This window comes from Equus asinus, chromosome 20 (assembly GCF_041296235.1).
Source record: "Equus asinus isolate D_3611 breed Donkey chromosome 20, EquAss-T2T_v2, whole genome shotgun sequence".
Lineage (NCBI taxonomy): Eukaryota > Metazoa > Chordata > Mammalia > Perissodactyla > Equidae > Equus > Equus asinus.
In genome coordinates this window covers 46,349,337-46,368,952 of record NC_091809.1, presented here as the reverse complement: position 1 = coordinate 46,368,952, position 19,616 = coordinate 46,349,337, and the positions used below count along the sequence as shown (strand labels likewise).

Sequence of the window (19,616 nt, the reverse complement as noted above, 5' to 3'; positions counted from 1 at the left end):
TATGTGCTGGGATGGGAGCCAAGGTGCTCAGTTCAAATTGCCAACAGGTGACTTAGAACAAGGCGAATGGTTTCTAACGTGGCAGCCGAGGCCGAGGTTAGTCCTCTAGGAGAACGTGCTGCCCTGAGGACCCCTGACACAAGGCAGAGCGCGTGAGGCCTTTCCCCAGGGGGAGCCTTGGGACCCACCTGTGTGTGGCCCGGGCTGAGGGGATCTGTCTGGAGACAGGCTATCAGTTCAGAAGGCGCTTGAAAGTCAGCACAATCTGTCATCTCTGAGAACCCGCCACATACTCAGGGCGGCTGCATCACAGCCAGGCTCAGCTCAGGAAACTCACACCCTCCTCTCCTGACTGTGGTCACCCGGCCCTCATGTCCCCACTCCTCACCTTACCTGTCATGGCTGAGGCACCCAAGAGACCAGGCACTTGCCCCAGCCTGGCAAAGGCATCAAACTGCCCTCTCCCAGCCGCAGGTGCAGAGGACACAGACGCGTGCAGTCGGGTTGGGAGCGGGGTGCAGGTTCGGGGGCAGAGAGCAGCGTGAGGCAGCCTCTGAGCACCTGGGCCAGCCAGTGGCCAAACACCCTATGCGAGCGGACGGTGAGCTGCCTCTGGGTCTCTTGGCTTACCCGATAACTTTCCCCACCCGGTCCCCTGGGTTTTCCCTCCTGCTGTGTCACTGGCCTCAGCAACTTAGCTGCCACCTGCCAGAGCCACAAAGGACCTGTTTATCCCATCACCTAGCAACAGCAGCATTCCTGGCTCTAGATTTCCCCTGAGAGACCCGGGAAGCTGGGGCTTTCCCCCCATGGGGGCCCGGTGCTGCCACAGACTGGAGCAGGGCCCCGGAAAGCCCCTTACCGTGAGCCCCTGCTTTTCTCCCTTCTCCCTCACCCCACCCATCCCAGCTCTGCCCATACTGACTGCTTTCCAGACAATGAAATGCAGCATCAGCACTGAGGAAAGGAAGAGAGAAATAAGGCCCAGGGGCAGGCTGCTTGGCAAGGAAAGCACACAGAGGAGCTGGCCAGGCTGTCTGCTCCTTTGGCTTCTGTGAGTTGCCACCTCTTCTGCACCTCTTTATTAGCCTGGTGGAGCTCTTGCCCATTTCATTGTGTGATTATTAACTGTTTTATCTATTTCATCATTTCTGAAAGAGAGTTCCCAATTCCCCTAAGGGACCTTGATGTTCAGAGAGGTTGAGAGGAGTGCCCAAGGCCACACAGTAAGTCAGAAGACAAGGCAAGATGAGAACTCATGCTCCCCACTCTTTGTGGCTTCTCTGCAGCACACTTAATCCTCATCCCCATTTAAAAACGAGAGCTGCCTTGTGTCTGGGTTCATCGTCTCTGAGCTGGACTGTTAAAGCTGAGCTAAGCCCAACTAGGAGTTTCTCTGGGATCTAAAACACCAGGGGCTGAGGGCAATTGTTACATAAAGGAAAGAGAAGCAGGTGAGAAAGAAACAAACCTAATGGAAGAGAGGGAAGAATAGCAATAAAGCCCCTACTATGTGCCAGGCACTGCAGTAGGCCCTTTCTACCAGATACTCTGGGAGGAAGGTCTTCTTACCTCTGTTCATGGATGACTTGGCAGAGCCAGGAACCAAGTAGAGGTGGCTTTGCCTTCAGACGGATGAAGACCTCGGGACATGCTGAGGCATTCTCCGCATACCCACTACATGCTAAGTATGTGCAGCTAGACTTGATTGCAGGGGAGTAGAGAGTCAAAAAGACCCAGCGCCAGCTAATGACACTTACTGAAATGGGTTCCTGAAACTGGAGAAATGAAAACAGTCCACTGAGTCCAGAAGCCTGGCCCCAAAAGCTGGATCTGCAACTTACCTGCTCTGGAGCCACAGCAGCCATTTAATCTATGTTTTCTCTTCTGTAAAATGGGATAATTCTCAGGGTTGTTCTGGGGATTAAATGGGATAGCATTTATACAAGATACTGTAACCCGTATAACAACACCCAACTCCAGTAGTCAATTGGTCTGCCTCCACATTTGGGTCTTGGAGTAATGTCGTTCTGCCACTGGGGACCAAAAGAGAAGCAGGGAAAGATGATTCGCTGAGCTCATCAGGCTTTCAGCAGGTGTTTTTCAGCCACCCAACACCCACCCACTTCCACCTTCCCACGGCACTGCCCACCTCCTCCAGCTGGGGCCCTCCTGGGCTCCCAAGTCCCGGACGTGCCTGCCCTTGCATTGTACTCCAGACAGCAGGAGCTTCATTCCTAGGTGAGCCCTAGGTGGGACACTGGTTGGGCTCGACCCAGGAGTCAGGGCTCCATGGCAGACTGAATCAGCACAGCAAACAAGACCCAGCCAGCGGCCCCAACAAAAAGGGAAGGGCTGATGCCTTCGCCTGGGCTGGGCTGGGCCTGGGCTCTGGCAGCTGTGGCCAGGGGCTGAGTTCAATTTGGGGATAAAGGGAGATGCCTCCAGCAAAGAAGGAGGGGCAGTTGGTCTTTGGTGGCCTCTCAGCTCCCTCCCCTCTATCAACTCCAGGACAAAACATTTGCCCTCTCTAGCCTGTTTTCTCATCAGAAAATGAGGGAGTTTCGGGGGATGCTCTCCAGAGACCCCTCCAACTTTGCATCCTGTGATCGCGGCAGGGACCCACCACAGTTTTGGGGGCTGGCCAGATCCTTGAATCTTACCTAGTGTCCACATCTCAGCCCCATTCTCTTCTTTCCTCTGCTCAGGATCGATTCTAGGCTGAGAGGCGACACAGCTGCTGTGCGTCCCCATCTCCATCCTGCTCGGGAAAGTCGCTGACACTGATGTTCCCAATTGCCACTCATGGGCCTAAAACGCACCCATCTCCCTGCCCGTTACCCCCGATGCCCGTGACCTTCAGCAGCCCCCCTTCCCAGAAGTTTAGCACCCCGCCATCTCTATCTCTCTGTGTCGGAGATGCTTGCTAGAGAGCTTCAAGAAAGCCACAGAGTGGGCCGCTAACTGGAAGAATCCGGGCAGCATGAGAGTCAGAACAGAGCAGGGGGAGGACCGAGTTTGACTCCTCAAACCCTCTGCCTAGCCAGGCGGCTGCTTTTTTATTTTGTCTTTGGCCCTCAGGTGCACGGCAGCAGACGAATCATAGTCCTTGATCCGTGACATTTTTCACTATTGATCCATGTGGGGCCCTCTTGGAACTCACCAGCTAGTTAGACAGTTTAAACGATATAATAAGCCTCCATAAACCCACCACCCAAAACCAAAGCTGGGACTTAACCATACCCTGCATCTAACCAGGAGATCCCCCTGCTGAGGAAGGCGGGCAAGTCTCTTTCATTTATTAATTCAGCAAATCTTGGTTGCACATCTTTGATAGGCCGAGGACTGTGTTTCGTAGAAGTCCCCTGGCAAAGTAAGCCTCAGTCTGAATCCCATGTTCATCGTTTCCTTGCTTCTTTATGAAAAAGATTCTGTGTTATATGTGATCTTCTGGGATTCACTTTGTCCTGTAATATTAAATTGTTAATGCCATCCATATTATTTTGTGGCACCATAGTTCATCTGTTTTGACTGCAGCATAATATTCCACAGTCAGCTTCTTCAAGGTTGGCCTGAGACTGAGTCCTGAAACGGAGATATTTTCCTTAATTCTTTTGTTCAACAAAAGTTTATTAAACACCCACTCTGTGCCAGGCATTGTAGGAAACACCAGGGAGGCAGCAATTACCAGGATAGTGACAGTCCCTGTAATTCTAGCTTGCAGTTCTAATTTAGTTTATTTTTTCTCTTTCTCATGTTTTCAAAAACATAAGGAATTTTTTCTGCATAACTGCTAGTCAGTGATTAGAAATTAAAAACATATTAGCTAAAGGGTACTGAGATGACTTCAGTTCAGAGATGAGGCGTCCAAGGCCCCAGAAAGTGCAGTCTGTGAGCCTCTTTTATTCCCTCCGTCTCTCAGCTTCCAGCACAATTCCGGGCCCGTCAAAGGCAGATAGTCAATATTTGTTGAATTGATAATAAACAGAAGACTTGCCCGACCTACCTCAACTATTGCAGGTGCATGTGTGCAGGGAGACTCAGGGAAAATGGATGAACTGACAGGGGAAGGGCCGCTTGATACCCTCCCGCCTGCCCCTCCCGTGGCCTTCTGCATCTCAGCAAATGCCTCTTTCCTGCTCCCTGAAAACCCAAGAGCATCCAATCCGTTGGCGACGCCTATTGCCTTTGTCTTCCGAGCACACGTTGAATCTCCCACCACCAGCTTCCTTCTCCGCCGTCTTGTCCCTGTCTTGCTCCAGCCATGAGGATCTCTATTCACTTCCCCTAAAACCAAGCTTGGTCCTGCCTGCTTGGCTCCTTCCTGTCATTCAAGTCTCAGCCCAGAGGCCCTCCCTAACCACCCGAACTCCCTCCCTAGACCTCCCACCCTAAGTATCCATCTGGGCGCTGTCTCCTAACGTCCACTTACTCTCTGCATAGCACCCAGCACTCTCTGCCCTTCTCTGGTTTATCTGTTTACCGCCTGTCCTCCCCCTGCTTCTGCCCCCAGCCCCACCTCCCACTCCCTGCCTCAGGATGCAAGCTTCTCAAAGGCAAGCCCGCACCTGTCTCTTTGGGCACTTCTCACCCTGCTGTAATTATTTCTTACCTGTGTTCGAGTTCACTGCTCCTAGAATAGTGCCCAGTACAACACAGATGCTTAGCAAATGTTTGTTTAATTTAGTACTGAATTATTTAATGCTACCCATAGTGGTCACCTGACAGTTATCAACCCTTTTCACCCTTGAATTTGACTGAGTTAGACAAAAGGACTTTGTAAACTGTTACTTGCCGAAGGTGTGTAGATTACTGTTTGCTATTATTATTACCTGACTCTGTAGCCACAGCAATGCAGAGTCGCCCAATTCATTCTCATCTTTATCCTGGAAATAATCCTCCATCAGGCCCTGGTGATGGTGGAGGAGAGACGGCCAGGAATGAACCACCGTGTAGAGCTCAGAGTGCAGTTCAGCTTAACAGACATGTATCAGGTCTTTACTAGGTAAGAGCCTCGTGCAGAACATCGAGGGCACCAAAGCAGTAAGAAATAGGGACCACCACAAAGTCCTGTACCAAATGCTGTGGGGCCACCGGGTGGAAGGGCAGAGGGAAGGGAGCTCGCGTGTGTGAGCCAGGCACTTCCCACCAGATTTCTCATTTAATCCTCACAGCAGCACTTCTCAACTGTACAGAGGGTAACCCTGAAGCTCAGAGAGGTTAAGCATCTTGCCCAAAGCCTCACAGTTGATAGGAGGCAGAGCCTGTTTTCCACGTCTGCCCCTGCAGACTCCAGAGCCTGGCTGTCTCTGCTCCATCCCCCGCCGCCCACGGCCCAGTGTCACCCAAGGGCACACCAGGCACGTCCCTCCGGCAGACTACAGAGTTTGGGAGGAAAAGAAGGAGCTCCTTCTGCCAATGTCTGTGTCTGCCATGCTCAGTCACGGGAGCAGGCGACACCCAGGGACACCCGCCCCCGCACTTAATCTGAGAGACCCACCCAGGGGTTAGAAGAGGCCCTCTCACTTCCAAATGGGACTGGGACAATCCCCAGCTGGAAAGGTCCAGGTTCCTACAGCTCCTCCACCCCCGACTGGAGCGGTCATGAGCTCAGCACAATGGGCAGGCGAGTCCCAGGGTGGAGAGCCAGACCTCGGGCAGGCCTGCTTCTCCCCCAGCCCAGGGAGTCCAGGTCCTACGCCAGCTGGGAAAGGGAAGAAAGAGAAGAGAGGTTTCTGGGAGGCACGAGAGTGAGGGAAGGGGTCAGAGGGCAGGGGCCTTGGCAGCGCTCCCCCTTAACCTCTGCCTTGCAGGAAAGGGGGTGCATGTAGTCTGCATATGAGCCTCTGTGTGCATGGCTTCTGTGTGTGGCCCCCTGTGGCTGTGTGTGTGCCGAGCGCACGCGTGAAGTGGCGTGAGAAAGTGGAAGAACAAAGCCTTGCGTGTATTTGTGTATGTGGTCGAGGGTGACCCGAGACTAGAGTCACAGAAATGCCATAGTGCTCTGGTGGGTTTTTGGTTTTATTTGCCTGTTTCTTTTATTAGGTGTAATATATGTTCAGTAAAGTGCTCAAATCTAAAGTAAAGCACTCAATGAATTTTTGCACATATAGACCCCCATGTAACCAATACTTAGGTCAAAATCTTGAAGCTTTGCAGCATTTCAGAAGGCCCCATTGTGCTCGTTCCGATAACCACCCCACCTCCCCAGTGGTAACTGCTATTCTGACTTCTCTCACCACCAATTATCTATTAAATTTCATATAAATAAAATCAAACAGACTATACTCTTTGTGTCTAGTTTCTTTCCTTCATTATGTCTCTGAGATTCATCCGTGTGTCACTGCACTTAGAACTAGCTTATTCTTGTCAATTGCTGAATTATATTCTATTATATGGATATACCACAATTTATTTATCTACTCCACCAGTGACTAACATTGGGTTTTTCCAAATTTTAGCTATTGTGAATGAAGCTACTACAAACACCTATGTAGAGGATTTTTGCTAAACATATGCACTCATTTCCCTTGGCTATAATTCCTGGGTTATAGAATCATAGAAAAGTCATATGTTTAGCTTTAGTAGATTCAGTCAAACCATTTTCCAAAGTATTTGTACCAATTTATACTTCCACTAACAACGTATGAGAGTTCCAGTTGCTCCACATCTTCATCAACACTTAGTATTATCCGTCTTTTTAATTTTAATTTTAGCCATTCTGACATCTGTGGTGAGATATCTCATTGTGGTTTGAATTTGCATTTGCCTGATGAGCAATGATATTAAGCATCTTTTGGCACTTATTGGCCACTGGAGTATCCCCTTTTGTAAAGTGCCTGTTCGAGTTTTTATAGAACTACAACAACTGTAAAAGTAGACAAATGATTGACAAAAACAGACAGTAGAGCAGAATCATCTCGAGAAACTCAGCAATTCACACAAACAACCCAACAACCAGTCCGTTCTACAACAGCTAACTCGTTGCTACAATTAATAAACTAACTGCACCAGGTCATATAGATGCATAGCTGAATTATATATTTTGAACCAATTATTTGGCTATCACAGAGCCCCTCAACTTAGACTCAGCTGGAAGATGGAAATGCAGATAAGAACAAAGGGCATCCCCCAGGCCTTAGCCCCAGCCTTAGAGGTTCCCTTACTCAACTCACTGACTGTTTTTCCTTCAATTACAGGATCCTGGCAGTGATCAACCCCTGAACAGCTTTGGTGAGCTCAGATCCAGCTTTCCTTTCTCTACACTAGCCCCTGAGTTTCAATCAGTTACCAAGTAGGTACTAAACCCTTCTCGCATGGCCCTCACCACCACTACCAAGTGCTAAATGCCGTGGGAGCGATCCATCTACCCACCCACCCATCATTCAACAAACATTTATCGAGCAACTGTAAGTTCCAGGATTCACTCCAGAACTAGGCAGCGCGGTCTCTGGGGAAATAGGACCGGCAAACCTAAGACCCCAAGAGCAGAGATTCTCCAGTTTATTCATTCAGTTACTCAGTCTCTCATTCATTGAACAATACTGTGAGTGCCTGCTGCGTGCCAGGCCTGAGCTGGATGCTGGGCTGTAGCAGCAAATAAGACAGCAAAGTCCCTCCCCTCGTGGAGTTTGCAGCCTCACCATGCTGCCCAGGAGAAGCGGACAAGGGCGTTTTCACTGGTAGAATAGAAAATGGCTGTGATTGCCTGATTTACAGGAGAAAAACAAGTTAATAGAACATTCCTAAATTTAAGGGGTTTTTTCCCTCCCATTTTCTTAAACCATTAATACCTACTTCTGATAGCCTGCTGGATCAGCAAAACCAGTGAGCAAGGAACAAATTAACATGACAGATCAATAAGAAAATGACCAATCCCAGTTACTTTGACAGCTTATCTATTTCAAGGTCATGAGTTAATAATGATCACAAGCAACATAATCTTCAGCTGTAAAACGATGCCTGGTTTATACTTTGGAACTGAATCTATCAGTAGACCATCACGTCCCCTAAGAACGCCAGACATCCAAGTGCTCCACCACGTGAGGAAGCCTGAGAACCGCCAAACTAGAAAACAGGTTAAATTTGCTACTAATGCCCTGTGTGAAGGGAGCTCGGGAGGGATAGATCAGTGCCAAGTGATCAGGGATAGCGTCATGGGTCAGGAAAACTAACAGGGCCCTGCAGGAGTAAACTACCACAAAACAGAAGGAAGCGAGGAGAGTCTCATGGTGGAGGGAGGAGCAGGGGCCAAGATTCAGACGTAAGAAGGAATACGAGGTGGAAAAGGACGAGGGAGGGAACCCGCCTGTGTAGAACTGGGGGTTGGCAAGGACTAGCAGTAGGAAGCCCATCTGGCTAGAGAATAAGGCCAAATTACACGGACTTTGAAAGCCCAGGGAAGAGGGTAGTCCAGCGATGGAAGTCACGGGGAGCCCTCGAGAGTTCTCGTGTGGGGAAGTGACGGGATGAAAGCAATCTGTTGGGAAGCTCTGTCTGGCAGCTGTGGGCAGGACAGGCTGGAGGAAGGGAGACTGGCAGCCAGGGAGGCCACTCCTAGCTCAGTGGGCTCATTAACTCAAACTAGGTATGAGACAATAAAGCAAGAAAACCTTTCCCTTCACGATGATGCTCTCCCCGAGAATATCAGGGAGGCAGAGACGTCGGGCCCTGGACTGGGGAACCCATCAAGGGGCTCCTAACAGGTCATTCACCTCCGAGAAAACAAGCCAACCTCATGTCCCCAGAGGTCGTTGCTCAAGAAATAAATCATACGTGAATGAACGAACAAAACGTCACCATGTCCACGTCCAGAGAAAAGAGGACAGTTTTGAACATTGACCGTTGAACTTTAAAAACAATATCTGCTGTACTGTTGATAATCTACTCCGTGCCATGTCATGATAATAACAGGCGATATCAGCCCACATCCCCAGGACCTGAGGTTTAAAGGCTCCTTTTTCGGAAACACACGTTTCCTTATCAACAGATTTGATGATATCAGCGCTTAGTGGGCACCTGTCTCTGGCAGAGCGCCATTCTCTGCTTTTGAAGAGCTGGGGAGATGGATAGAGACAGACACATAGCCAGCCATCATTCGAGGCAGAATAAAATGAGACCTGCCAGAAAGATGGAAACGATGTGATGAAGAGAACAAGCAAAGAGCAATTCATTTATTCATTCGACAAATATTTGTGGAGGGCCCAAATATGTGCGGGCCAGGCACTGTTCTAGGCAGCGGGCACTCAGCAGCGAACAAAGCAGACAAAAATCCCTATCTTCATGGAGACCTCATTTCAGGCAGGGATGGGAGCGGACAGAAAATGTGCAAAATTTGTAAAATATAAGGTAGCTTAGAGGCGATAAGTGCTCTGGAGAAAAATAAAACATAGTAGGAGCATAGGTTCTGTTGGAAGATTGCATTTTAAATAGGAGGTCAAGGAAGCCCTCACTAAGAAGGTGAGGTTTGGAGAACGATTTGAAGGAGGTGAGCCAGCCTGCCTCGCCGAGGTGAGGGGCAGAGAGCCAGCCTATTGCTTGCTAGGGATTCTCAACGTTGCCATAATTCCTGCCCCAGCCTCTCTGGAGGAGAAGGCCCCGGGGCACCTCTGAGCTTTCTGCCTGCAATGAGCAGGGACGCCATAGAGCCTATCCCTAATGCTTCCTGGGAGTTTGAACTTTTCAAAGCCTTGCCCTGGTCCCGTCTCCTTGGATAACCATGGAAATGGACAATAAAGTGATTATTATCTCTGTTTTAGGCATCGATAAGCTCCCCCCGAGTCTCCCTAACCCCAGGCTCTTTTATTCCAATCCGTCTCCTCCCTGATGAAGATTCATCTTTCTAAATATTAATGTGATTGTGTCTCTCTGCTGCTCAAAAGCTTTCCATGGTTCCCTACTGCCTTCAGGATAAAATCCAAACTCCTAGCACGGTATTCAAGACCCTCCACAAGCCCACTGCCAGTCCTGCCTCCACAGCAAGCTTGTACCCACCTTACATCCAGGCACACCGCCGGAGCTCCCAGCACCCCACCCCCAGGGCTTTGCTAAGCTGGTCCCGCTCCTCCCCCCCCCCTCCACCTACAAAAGCGCATGTAAGTGCTTTGAGGGTGTCTCTATTATAACACCTGTCATCTCCCACCTAGTGGGACTGGTGACTGTGTCCCAGTTTGCCTCTTCCCCCCAAACTGTAATCTCCTTAAAGACAAGGACCATTCCAGGGACCTGCTGTTTGTTGAATTGAGTTGGAGATGGGGCCGTTAGGACGCATTCATTCACAAGTATTTATTACTCCTCTACTAAACACATGCTGAGGCCCCTGCCCTCCTCGAGCTTATAGTCTAATCAAAAGATAAGTCAGGAAAGAGGATAAATAACAGTAAAGTGAATGGCTACACAGCTCTCCTCTAGAGATGCAGGTCAGGCCGGACAGGGTAAAACCTCCCGGAGCAGGTTAAGTCAAGACAAGCACAAGGTGCATAGGCTGGAGGCTCATTCAAGCAGCCCTTGTGAAAGGGACAAGCCTGAGTAAGCGAAAGGAGATGGGGTGACTGTGTGCTGATGAAGCTAAGCCGCGACTGCAGGAAGACCCCCCGGCACCAACCAAAACTGTCCCCAAACCACTCCTGTGGCTCAGCCTCTGAGGCCAGAGAGCAGGGAGCTGCGGGCCTTGGCAGGGACAGTCTCTGAGCGCTGACTGCAGGCTCTTCCCCTCTGCCTCACAGATGTCACCCCCCTGCGCAAACCCCGCACTCCCCTGGAGACCTTCAAAAAGGTGGGGATCCCCATCATCGCGGCCCTGCTGAGCCTGGCGATCATCGTCACCGTGGCTGTCCTCAGTAAGTGGCAGCCCCCACCCCTGCCCTCACTCCCTCAGTAAGTGGCACCCCTACCCTTATCTCCTAATAAGTAGCATCTCACGTTCCCAAACCCTCTGCTCACCCACTCCCCCACCTCCCCTCAGAGCCCACCCTCACCCTCCACCCTCCCACCCAGCAGGGTCACAGGCAGGTGATCTGCATAAAGCTTTGTATCCACTCCCTGCTTCGAAGGGAGCCTTCTAAGAGTGAAAGGAGGAGATGAACTCAGCGCCCATCTATCCCAGATGGCTCTATCCCAGATGATTTCTTCTACAGGGAGAGCACAGTTGCACACATTACAAACCCGCACAGGCACGCCTCCTGCCTCCTCCTTCCCAGGTCGGCAGCCTGAAAGCTAAGGGGATGGAGCAGCCTACTGTCTGGAAGAGCAGGGAGCACTCCTGCTCCTGAGGAGGGGATACAGAGAGGAGGCATCAGGGAAGACTGCCCAGGCAGAGAGCGCCCCTCCCCACCTTCAGCTCTGCCTTCACTGTGGCCAGTGCCTGAGGCCCTGTGTGAGCTTGGGCAGGCCACTGTGACAAAGAGGAGTAAACTGAACGGCCAGCCATTCCCACAGTCCCTCCCTTTCAGCTCCCGCATCCTGTGATTAAGTCCTTGCCTTCATCTCCCCTCGAGTCCCAGCAGGTTAATGACCACAGCTTTCGCATAGAGAGTAGGGCAGAGGGGACCAGACTAGGGATCAGGACACCTGGGATGGGGATCCTGGCACGGCCCCTTGCTGCTGTGTGACCTTGGGTAAGTCCCTCAACCTCTCTTAACCTCAGTCTCCTCATCTGTAAAACAGCCTCCCTCCCTCAGAGGGATATCAGAGAACCAACGAGATAATGTGTATAAAGTACCTGGATAAAAACCAGTTTGTGCAAAAGTGTGGATCATCATGCAGGGTGCACTCGTAATGGTGGTGGCCTGTCCACCAGCAGTTCTCGTTGGAGAACACTCAGAGATAATCTAGTCCAGCCTCTGATTCTCCAGTTGAGCTTCGAGGCAGAGAGGAGGTGTGGCCCTGGGGGACAGAGCTGGGATCGGCCCCCAAACCCCTGATTGAGCAGGTCCATTTCCATCTTGTGGCGGTGGAAATGCAGACACATCCAGATCCCTGAGAGCCCGCAAGAGTGTGAAGTGCAGATAACCCCAAATTATTTCTTCTTGACCTTGGCTGGCCCAAAGGTCAGGAAGAAGCTGGTGGCATCAGCAACAGCAGATTTGCCAGCCTAAGCCTGTTTTGTTCAGACTGATGCTAAGATGAGCTTGCTTTCTCTGAGCCGACGTCCTGCCACAGTGGAGAGAGAAGAGGCCAAACTCATCAGGGAAGCCAGGGTGGGTACTAGTGCACGATTTAGAGTTGGGCTCTCTCTGTCCCAGGAGGCCTTGTGTGGCTTCCATGCCCTGGGCCCCCAGGTTCCACAACCAGAGGAGGTAACCTGAGCCCTCAGCGTGAGTGAGGATCCCTCAACCTTTTGGCTTCTGGGGTCTTGACTGGTGACACTGTGCCCTGGCTTTGTCCCAGGAGGCCGCAGTGACCCCAGCTCCTGACCATGAACCAAGCCCTGAAGCTCTAGGAAACAGCTGACCTGCTCCTTCTCCCTGGCTTCACTCAAACCAGGAGCAGCAGGGCCAGCAGAGGACATCTCGAGCTCCTTCAGGGAAGGTGTGGAGGGGCAGCGAGGAGCTTTGGAGCCGGACAGACCCTGACTGAAATCCTGGCTCTAAGTGCTGTGTGGCCTTGGAAATAGACCCTAACTCTAAACCTCAGTTTCCCTACTTGTAATGTGAGTTAATAACAATGCTTGCCTCCTAAAGTTGTCGTCAGGGTTGCGTGAGGCAATGTACGAAAGCTCTCGGCAGTGACGAGTGGGGCATCTTCAGTCTCACTACCACCTCTCTTAGGGCCGGGGAAGGGATGCTGGACTGCAGGAGGAGCTTCAGGCCAGGGGAGAGCTCACTTAAGCTGGAGGAGTTTTCCCACCAGGAGAGTTTGGAAAAGCGTTAAGATATCTTTTCCCTGAGGCGTTAAAAACACTAGACTCATTCCCATCACCCAAGACAGCAAAGGAGCAACAGAATGTGAAGGCGCCAGGCAGAAGACAAAACAAAATAAAACATCAACCTCTTATTGGGCCTTTCAACCCCAGACAAAAACAGCTAATTCTAGAACTGCCCTGGATAGTTACAAGACACTTTTACAACCGCCAGCTCACAAAATGTCTCAACAACCCTGTATGGTGGTAGCATCATCTCACAGTACAGGTGAGGAAACTGAGGCCCAGAAAGGGGAAGTGATTGGTCTGAAGTCACAGCTGGTGGCAGAGCCAGCACTCAGGTCTCGGGCTCCAGGCCCGGCGTTGTCTCCTCTGTTACCAGAGGCACCGTGCCAGAACCTGGGGGTAAGAGGCTAGTGGGGCTGTTTCTAAATTTCTCCCACACATTATGTCGCTTAACCCCTCAGCCATCTTGTAGGTATGGAACAGGTGTTATTATCTCCATTTCACAGATTAAAAAACCTGAGGCTCAGGACCAAATACACCAGCTACTAAGTGGCATAACTGGGCCTGGAGCCCACATCTGCCTGTCTCCAAGCCAGGAGTATTTTCAGGGAAACACAGCCTCTCCCGCCCCTGGGCTGTCTGCTTGACCGCCGGCCCTCCCTGCCCCTGCCTTCCAGTCAAGGAGATCCTGGACAGATCCTACTTCCTCTGTGGGCAGCCCCTCCACTTCATCCCGAGGAGGCAGGTGTGTGACGGCCAACCCGACTGTGCCTCTGGGGAGGATGAGCAGCACTGCGTCGAGAACTTCCCCCACGGGCCTCCAGCGACAGGTGAGTGCAGAGGCTGAGGGCTCAGGGCAGCGGGCATGGCAGGAAACCAGCTCAGGTCCCCTTGGTCCATTGCGAGCATCTGCAAACTGACTTCTCAGTTTCCATCCCTGTTGTAAGATTCTTGAGAACAGGACCACTCTCGTCTACTAGATCCCCAGGACTTAACATGTAGCAAACACTTAGTGAACATTTGATGAACAAATGTGAACCAGAGGGGACAGGAAATTGTAAATGAGCATGCCCTGTTCCCACAGGACTTGGGTGGAACTGAGGCAGAGGGCTGGATTGGATGACCTTGGGACGTTCCCTCCTTTCTATGAAATCTGTGATTTCAATGGGACTAGAAAAGTAATTGTAAGGCCATCAGCCAGCTACTGCTACCTCTGTTCACTAGATAAGTGTTTACTGTAACATGCTATGTAACGTGACTGAGCTAGGTCCTTCAAAGGGATAGGAGATGTTTCTAAGATGTTCTTTCTTGGACTGGGCTAGCCCAGCTTGATCCATCTAGCACCTGGGCTCTGAAGAGGAAAGATAGCCCAGGACATGGGTGATGGGGACTTTTGAAGGGCGGGGCTGAGTGACTTCCTGTCTTTTTGCTTTTTTTTTAAATAAAAAGTCCCTGCCTATGGGCACCTACCATGCTACTGCCAATAGTACTTCTCACTCCACGTCCCAGCTCTGACCTTATATGGAGAAGGAGCCAGGTCCCTCGTTGAGAAGTTTCCCCAGGCTGGGCGAGCTGTGTGGACCATGGTAGGGGAGCTGTATAATATATCATCAAAACTGATACTATAAGAGCAAAAGGGGGAGCTATTAATAACTGTGCCAGGGCAACAGGTCAAAATGGAGATTGTCCCCAGGACACTTGGTCACCCTAGCTGCCGTCAAAATGAGACTCAATCAGGCAAAGCCAAATGGCGGAACTTCCTTTGAGGTTGCAGGGGTTGGTGTTCTGTACTGTTCCCCAGTTCTGGGTGGGAGGAGCTTGGGCTGGTCTCATGACAAATCCCGAGGGACATGGGCCAGATGGGCCCCTGCCCTGAGCTGACCCCAGTTCCACCCTCCCCAGTCCGCCTCTCCAAGGACCGATCCACCCTGCAGGTGCTGGACCCGGCCACAAGGAACTGGGCCTCCGCCTGTTTTGACAACTTCACTGAAGCTCTGGCTCAGACAGCCTGCGGGCAGATGGGCTATGACAGGTACCCAGCCCAAGCCTCCGGAGGCCCTACGACCTCCTCTCTCCTCTTTCTTCCTTCCTCTTTCCCTCTTCTTCCTCCTTTCCTAAAAATATTGGTTTTGGAGTCAGACAGAACTACTTTTGAATCCGAGTGCTTTCACTTACAAGCAACACGAAGTTAAACCTCCTAAGGCTCACTTTCCTCAAGAGTTAATTGGGGAAAGTACTGCCAGCCTCATAGGATGACTATGAAGACCCAGTGAGAGAAGGTGCGCCCCCAACCCACGCCCCACACAGAGTTCTAGCTCCTTGGCAAGCCTCTCTTTTCCTTTACTCCTCAATCCTCACTCCTCGGCTTTGCAAGAAGCCATCCTTGTACCAGAACACAAGTCTTATTTACTTATTCAAGGTCCCGTTGGTTAAAATTTAGTTTAAATGAACTTCATTTCATTGAGGTCCCATCAGCAATCTCAGCTCTCTCAGCAAATTTCAAAAGCAGTTCCAAATCTTCAGCGGATGAAAAGGTATGTAATTATAATAAGGGTAATTAGTGTTATGTGTTTATGTTCATCCAATCTTAGCGAAAACCAAAAAGGTAGCTCTTATTATCTCCGCTTCAGAGACAGATCCAGAGAGAGTAACTTTCGTGGGTAGTAGTTGGGAGAAAGAGGCGTAGAATTGGTGCCCAAGACCCCCTAATTCCTGGGCATCAGAGATTCAGTGGCATCTCTGTTTCCAGTTTGGGTAATTCTCTCTTCTCCCAAGGATTCATCTATAAAAGACCGGAGAGGGGGCGGCGGGAGGGGGAGGAGGGGAGACAGTTGGTCAGTCAGAAAGCCTAACTGTAGAGGATGGAAGAACCCATGCATTCAGTTGCAGAATGGAATAACCTCTCCCTCCCAAACGTCTTCAAGATTCTGAGAAACTGGACCCAGCGACTAGACAGAACTGACAAATACTAAGCAGACATCATCAATCAATCGCAGAACTCTCACCCATGGATCCCTAACGCAACCTCAAGGCCCTTTTTCATTAAATGCTCCAAGCAGCCATTACTGCTCCATCAGACCCATTTGACCCCCTTAGGATTCTGTGGCTCTCTATTCTCCATGGGGTGCAACTCCCAGCGGCCTCAGGAGAGGACGCCCCACTGCCTTCATTTTCAAGGACAGCGGGCGGGGGGGGGGGGGGGGGGGGGGGGGGGGGGGACGGGAGCCACGCCCCGCACCTGCTATTCTTCCCTCCTCCAGCAACCACCCCAGCCCAGCCTCCTGGCTGCAGCCTGCCCCTCCTCCTCGCTGCAGTCCAGCCAGCTGCAGCCTCAGCAATACCCAGCACAGCAGGCTGCGGCTTGATTACGAAACCAGGGTGTCTCCAGGGGTTCTTAAGGTAAAAGGCTCCTGGACTTTCTGTCCTTCCGGAGCTCACTAAGGCACCAAACCATCTGGCTCTTGAGCTCTCCATAATCAAAGCTGGTCAGAATTATTCATCAGGATGTCATTACTGAGCGGATGTGAACTTTCCTGGCACTGTCCATTTCCATCCCTGTCCCTCCTTCTGGGTCTCAGATTTCTCTGCTTCCTTCCTCCACCCGAATAGGAGCCCCTTCTTGTCCCAGGACCACAAAACCGTTCATGGTTCAAGATAGGAGGAGTTCTAGAGATCATCTTGTGCCCCCATCATGTTATAGAGGGGGAAACCAAGGCTTAGAGAGACCCAGAGAAGGAGTGTGATCTGCCAGGGTTACACGTCAAGATAGTGTCAGAACCAGGACAAGAACGTCCGTCTTGAGGGCTCTTAACACAGAACTCAGCACTGCTAGACTCCCGTCCTCCAGGTGCAGGGCAAGGGTCCACCAGCTAGTGCCAGATTCTCGGTTGGGAATGTGAGAACATGCCAGTGAGGCAATGCCTCAGGTTGACCGGAGCCCTGCATGCAGAGCTCGTGCTAACATGACTGCTTGCGGAAGGATGGCAGAGAAGGGAAAGAGGCAGATTCAGTAAAGGAACAATCAGAAAGATAAGATTAACCAGGGAAGGCTTCCTGGAGGAGGGAAGACAAACCCAAGGTCTGAAAGAAGACAAACATGGATTAGCGGAGAGAAAGAGGGAGGGCAGTCCAAGTGAGAGACATGTTTGTCTGGACGCATGGGAAGACACATCTGGTCCTGTCCTATCTCCAAGGGGACCATACAGGTACCCCCACTACCGAATTCAGACCAGATGCCTTGTTTGAAGAACGAAATATCCACAGTCCAGTTCCCTCCAAGGCGAAGGGGGTGCTAACCAGGGCTCCTTTGCCTCCTTGTTCCTCTCGCGGTGACCCAGAAGGAGCTGCTGGGACATTTGAAATAGGGACAGAGCTGGGAGCTAGGAAAGAGTATCCCTAAAATTTCTCCAGGGCTCTGGGTTCTGGACCAGGCTTCCCTGCCCAAGAAAGCAGGGCCATGTCAGCACTGTGCCTAGAGCTGAGGCCTGGGGTGCCGCTTATTATATGGCAAAGCAGGCAGCACCCTCACTGACAAAGAGCGCCTCCACTCCCCTGCGGTGCCCCACCGGACGTTCTGTGCCACCCCATCTCCTGGGAGAGGGGGCTACTCCCACCATCTTGTTCTAAACTCCTGCCCCAGCTCACATCTCTCTCTTCTTCCCTACACGAGCAGCAAACCCACCTTCAGAGCTGTGGAGATTGGCCCAGACCAAGAGCTGGACGTTGTTAAAATCACTGGGAACAGCCAGGAGCTCCAGGTGCGAAACTCAAGTGGGTAAGTGAGAGGACACCCTCCGGCTCACAAAAGGCTCACACGTGGGGGCTGCCATCAGGGCTGCAGCCAGGCTCACCCTGAACAGACATCTACAGCAAGAGGAAAGTAAGGCAGACAACAGGAAGAACTCCTAGCCAGGCAGAGCATTACATACCAAGAGCTAAAGAATCTCATTTCCGAGAGGTTTTCTGTGTTGACTCTTTTTTTAATACAATGGACAAAATGTGCTGTCCACGCTTTGGTGACCTTTTCATCAGTCAAATAGTAAAACCAAATTTTTTTCCTACAGCCTTATATACCCTATTAAGCCCAATAGGCAAAATTCCAAAGGCCACTTGGTCCTTCCCCGCCACTCACCCAGGCCAGAGTAAGGCTGTCCACACTCCCAGCTCTCCAGGGAAGAGAGCACATAGCCCTTGGCAATGGCCTGTTCCTAGGCCTCACCACCTGTGTTAGAGAAGAACATCTAAGTGAAACTGTCACCCGGCAGCAGAGTGGCTCAGAGAGGATGCTGGCTTCTTGGCATTCAGGGATGCTGCTGAGGGCTGCTTATTCATCAAACAGTAAATCTTGGAGATGACAGGAGTGGGAACAGAATGATCGTTTGCCTGGAATTCCATGGAAATCCTGTTCTGTTTGGAAAGCCTGCAGCGCAACAGACACTGTTCCAGGCTCTGCCCTCTTCCATCTCAGGCTGCCAAGAGCCGGGTTGGGCTCTGACTCAGACAGGGTCCAGCACATAGTAGATGCTTATCAGTAGGGGTGTTGAATCTAGTCGAACTGAATCAAACTGAACCGAGTGGTAATGCAGTTTCTACGTGGTCCCCACTACACAGCTGCCAGATTTCCCGGGTGTTGGGAGGGAACTTGAATCAATAGTACCAGGAGTCCTGAGTCCCTGCCTTCCGGCCAAGGGAGAAGCGGAAACCACAGGGCCCCTCTGTCTCCCTTCCAGACCGTGTCTGTCAGGCGCCCTGGTTTCCCTGCACTGCCTTGGTGAGTATGCCCCATCTCGGACGGTTTGGGGCCTGGGCCAGCCATGAGCAGGGAGAAAGACCTACATCCACATTCTTAAATCTCTCAGACTCCAAGTTTCGCTCTGCTTTGGCCCAACCTTATTCTTTGGGCCTTGGGCTTATAGGTCAACGCTTCTTCAAGTGGTTGACTTTAAGAACTCCCTCCTATCAGCACACAGCCCTGCAAGCTGAGTGGAGACCTGGGAGAGAGAGTAGGAAAACTGGAAAGGGCGGGACTGGGTCTCCACCCCCTGCCACCCCTGATCAGGGCCCACATACCCTCCTTTGTCACACCCAGCTCAGTTATCCAACATTCAGTTTAGCAAAGATTCATTGAACAATTAGAATGTGTCTAGCACTGCCAGGTGCTGCTTGAAAGTAGGAAATACCAGACGAGTAAAAGAATTGGCTACTATCCTCAGGAGCTTATGACTGAGCGAAGAGAGAGATGCAAGGCCACATGTGGGAAGGGCCAAATTGAGTGATAGTCACAGCTGACATGTTGCAGAGAGAGTTGCACAAGGGCAGAAGACCTGAGCACCAGTCCCACTGGCGTCTAGGGTGACCTTGAGTAATTCACCTGACATCTCTGAGGTTCATCTTCCCAAGAAACCCTTTAGTCCATCCCAGGGACCCTCCAGCTCTAAGGGAGGAGGGCAGAAGAGCAAACAAGTACTGTGACCCAGCTCATCCCACCAGCCTCATGTGAGGAGAACGGAGCAGAGCCCGGAAGGGTGGTCAGAAGTTGGAAGGCCCAAGAGGAAGAAGGTCACCATCACTGCCTTCAGTTTAGCAGTATATATGCTTCCCTGGTGGATGTTAAGGCTTTTAGTCATTATCATGTGACCCCCATAATATCTAGTGTGTGGGGCTGACACATGGTGGCCAGTCAATGAACGGTCACATCATCTGCTGTGCTGCACTGAATAGCACTGAAGTCACAAAGAGGCTTAAGTCACAG

General features: G+C 51.2%; 2 protein-coding genes across 5 annotated transcripts in view; one reads left to right on the top strand and one right to left on the bottom strand.

Moving 5' to 3' along the window:
* The window catches only part of SMIM35 (small integral membrane protein 35), a 73,596-nt gene extending 72,556 nt beyond the window's left edge, over window positions 1–1,040 (bottom strand). Inside the window, exon 1 of one of the 3 annotated variants that reach the window (XM_070490207.1) lies at window positions 394–1,040. In XM_070490207.1, coding sequence (XP_070346308.1) covers window positions 394–400 — 7 coding nt within the window. In that variant the 5' untranslated portion in view covers window positions 401–1,040. The remainder of the gene's footprint in view (window positions 1–393) is intronic. The other 2 variants (XM_044751952.2, XM_044751951.2) reach the window with 2 other exon arrangements.
* TMPRSS4 (transmembrane serine protease 4) overlaps window positions 1–19,616 on the top strand; it is a 34,012-nt gene that overhangs the window by 8,114 nt on the left and 6,282 nt on the right. Inside the window, exons 2-7 of one of the 2 annotated variants that reach the window (XM_014855578.3) lie at window positions 7,200–7,233; window positions 10,725–10,838; window positions 13,543–13,695; window positions 14,768–14,897; window positions 17,538–17,639; window positions 18,595–18,635. In XM_014855578.3, the coding sequence (XP_014711064.1) occupies window positions 7,200–7,233; window positions 10,725–10,838; window positions 13,543–13,695; window positions 14,768–14,897; window positions 17,538–17,639; window positions 18,595–18,635 (574 nt within the window). Of the gene's footprint in view, window positions 1–7,199; window positions 7,234–10,724; window positions 10,839–13,542; window positions 13,696–14,767; window positions 14,898–17,537; window positions 17,640–18,594; window positions 18,636–19,616 lie in introns of those variants that run through there. The other variant, XM_014855579.3, reaches the window with a different exon arrangement.